Raw genomic sequence first — 3,804 nt, forward strand, 5'->3', positions numbered from 1 at the left:
GGCGCTGGGCACGGTCTTGGCGCGGACGGGCGTAGACGGGCTTACCTTTGGCGCACCTTCGGCGCGCATGGGGAACGATCGATGCGCGTGAACGCTGCGCGTAGGTCTTAGTGACATTAATGGAGAAGTGGAGGGGGGCGGAGCTTGGGAGGGGGAGCTGGGAGGCGGGAGCGTAGGGGGAGGGACGGGCTGCAGGCACAACAAAATGGACGAGGAGATAACAACAGGACCGGGTAATGCGAGCTGGCGGTGGGACACGGGCACAATATCAAATTAAATAGAATGAAAGCAATGCGGAGCGTTCCTAAATGCAATATGCTAATCAGGCCAAGCAATGCGGAGAAATCACAGTTCACGTAATCGAGCAATGAATATGCTACTTACCAGTACGCATCTGTTCTTGGCATGTAGGGCTGCTAACATTCATATCTAGTGCATAGATCGCCGCCTAGTGTTGGGTCCGGATGATTGCACCTTGGTGTCCTGGAAGAGTCTTCGAAGTATCACGAGATAGGTGGCTCCTCCCCTGGACTACAGTGCGCATGGGCATCGACTCCATCCCCAGATTGTTTTTTTCCGCCATTGGGTTCGGATGTGATTTCGACGTCTCCTGTTCGGAATCGATAAAACAACTTCTTAAAGGCCAAAAGGCTTTCCTTACTTCGTCGGTACTGTTCGCGTTCGGTCTCGAGTATACTCCGGCTCGTCGAGTCGGATATCGGAGGAGTCGGGTGACTCTTCGGTCATCGAGGCCCTGTCGACGCAGCAAGACCCTGACGATTCTACGATGGAACGGAGTCCGTTCAAGTACTGCCCCGTGTGTGGTTCCAAGTACCCACACATCGACGTGCACCCTGTGTGCAACAAGTGCCTATCACCGGACCACGACGAGGCCAGCTGTATGGCCTGTTGCAGATTTCGATCGAAGAAGACGATCAAGCTTCGGCGCGTGGCGCGCCTCGAGGCCCAGCGATCGGCCCCGGCACCAGTGGACATCTTCGACAGCCCCGACGCAGGCAAGCAAGAACTTCACCTGCAGGTTTCACCTCCATCGGCGGAGGTCGAGGCCGACTACGGAGAGGACCAAGACCTCGAGGAAGACGTCGAGGAGGTAGGGGACGACGAAGAACTTTTTGGGGCCGTGGAAGATAGCTCGGAGGATGAGCTATGCCCCGTACAAACTATTACAAAGGCTCAGGTCACGGGATCGCCACAAGGCCTTACCCACGACCCTACACCTCGCTCCTCGGCCCCGCATCCTGGCCCGGCTACGGACACCTCTACGGAGCCGCCATTGCCTAAATCGAAACCGAAAGTGAAACCTTCGGGATCGACCAAATCTAAGATGGCCGACACAGCGCCGAAACCAAAAACGCCATTGACGTCGTCGTCGTCGGAGCCCTCGAAGCCGAAGAAGGCTGTCGAACAGGCTAAAGTGCCTAAGGTGGTCAAAGAGCCAAGCTCGAAAGCAGTCGCCCAGCACTCGAGTAAGGTGGTCGAGTCGAAGTCGGCCATCGAACCGTCTACTGTCAAGCCTACCGCATCTGCAGGCAAACAGGCCGTCGAGGTCAAATCGGCAAAGGGCACCGAGCCAAAGTCTGGAGCCACAACACCAAAGGAAAAGTCCGCCGATCCGAAGCCATCGGCGTCGACGCATGGGGCCGTGGATGGTGGCGGACGCGCAGTTGTCAAGAGTACGTCTGCGCCTCCAGCAAAGAACATGGATTCATCAACGCTCCAGTCTTCCCCTGGGGGTGGATCGAGGTCCTCAGTCGGGTCAACGAGACCGTCCGCTTCTTTTACCAAGCAAGTGGCAGACTCCCTCAAACGGATTCGGGAGAAAGAGTTGACGTCGGTGCCGAAGACACCCTCGGTACCTACTCCGGTAGCGGCACCGAAGAAGAGCTCCAAGCCGCTCCTCTTTACTCTACCACCCAAAGTGGTGCCAAAGGCCTTTGCGCCACGGTCGGTGCCTAAGGACTCAGAAGGGGTAAGGCATACTCAACTGAGTGGAAGTTTGAGTCGACAACCCTTATTAGAAGAGCAGTCGGAACAGTATATCGACGCCGACACGGGAAAATTAACGCTCTACAAGAGGAAGATTACTTCACAGCCTTTGGAGTCGTTTGTAATCCCTCTAAAAAAGAAAAGGCCAGCGCCAGAGACGCCAGAACTTGTTGAGCACATTCCTCTGCATCCTGCGAGAAGCCCATCGCCTTCACCCACTTGCTCAGATGGAGATCTAGGTGATCAGGACGAGGAGTATACTTTTCCCAAAAACGCAGACCCTGATGAGCAACAGGACTCGTGGTTAGCCTCAGGTGATCAGGGGGACCAGCAAGCTGTCCATGACCCACAAGCTTTTGGCGCAAAGCCTTCTCCTACAGAAGATTCTGCGGCGTTCAATGCCTTAATTGAAAGTGCGGCTGCAAACCATAAGGTGGAAATGCATGCTGACCCTGTGGACGTTGACTTTTTATTTGACACTTTCTCTGCTGCCGAGAAGACTGTAAAAACACTTCCAATGCTTCAGGGTGTTCTTAAGCATGCCACAGACATTTTCAAGGAAACTACAAGGGCACGGGTTGTAAACCCTAGAATAGAGAAAAAATACAGACCGGCACCTGGGGACCCAACTTACATAAGGGGCCAGTTGCCTCTGGACTCTTTGGTGGTCTCTAATGCTCGCAAGAGGGCGAACTCACAAACAATGGGTGAAGCTCCTCCCCCGGACAAAGAGTCTAAAGTGCTGGAGGCATCGGGGAAAAGGGTGGCAGCGCAGGCAGCCAACATCTGGCGCATATCCAACACACAAGCTCTGTTGGCCAGATACGACAGGGCACACTATGACACCTTAGAGCAGCTTTTACAACACCTTCCAGACGAGTTTAAGGAAGGAGCTGAGATGCTTATCCAGGAAGGCAAGCTCATCTCCAACGCTGCGATTAGATGTGCGCTCGACGTTGCGGATACGGCAGCAAGAGCGATAAATACTAGTGTGATGTTACGGCGTCAGGCATGGCTACGCATCTCAGGGTTCAAGCCAGAGATACAGACTACTATCCTCAACCAGCCCGTTAATCCAGACAGGCTATTTGGCCCTGAGGTGGACTCCAACCTCGAAAAAATTAAAAAAGATACTGAGACGGCTAAATCCATGGGTGCACTTCAGTCTCAGCAATACAGAGGGAGCACTTTTCGTCGCTCAGGCACTCGGGGTGTTACCAGAGGACACTTGGCACAACAGGCGCAATTCAGTAAAAGTGGGGCACAGTCCTCGTACCCCAAACAGGGTAGAGGAGGTTACAGAGGAAACAACGCCAAGGGCAGGGGCAGAGGCAACAACAGTTCCCGTTCCTCTGCTGCCAACAAACAGTGACTTCCTGTCACTGCCCCCCGACCATCCAACACCTGTCGGGGGGAGACTCCAACAGTTCCTGCCAGTCTGGAAGTCCATCACCACAGACAGGTGGGTAAGGAAACTTATCCAGTTCGGCTATTGTTTGGAGTTAACGTCCACTCCACCCAACATACCCCCAAGAAAACGTCCTATGTCGGCAGAGCACTTGCACTTATTGCAGCAGGAGGTTCTTGTGATGCTGCAAAAAGGCGCAATAGAGCTCGTACCACTGGAGGAACAAGGCACAGGGGTTTACTCCCTGTACTTCTTTTTTTTTTTTTGGAAAACCTTTATTTGTAGAAAAAAGTACACCGCTATTCAGCCATACATCCCGGAGGCCAGGCAGCATTATAGCAATACTCAAAATCGTGCACAAAACCTTACACAGGAACATTCAGGTTTAA

The 3,804-nt window shown here is 53.5% G+C and overlaps 1 protein-coding gene across 1 annotated transcript; it reads left to right on the forward strand.

The window, feature by feature from the left end:
- The first annotated feature begins 787 nt into the window (after positions 1–787).
- Positions 788–3,379, forward strand: LOC147679100 (uncharacterized). Its single transcript, XM_086944712.1, has one exon. The coding sequence runs from the start codon at positions 788–790 to the stop codon at positions 3,377–3,379; it is 2,592 nt and encodes an 863-aa protein (XP_086800838.1).
- Positions 3,380–3,804: the final 425 nt, after the last annotated feature.

The sequence above is a fragment of the Lissotriton vulgaris genome, chromosome 11, assembly GCF_964263255.1.
Source record: "Lissotriton vulgaris chromosome 11, aLisVul1.2, whole genome shotgun sequence".
NCBI classification, from domain to species: domain Eukaryota; kingdom Metazoa; phylum Chordata; class Amphibia; order Caudata; family Salamandridae; genus Lissotriton; species Lissotriton vulgaris.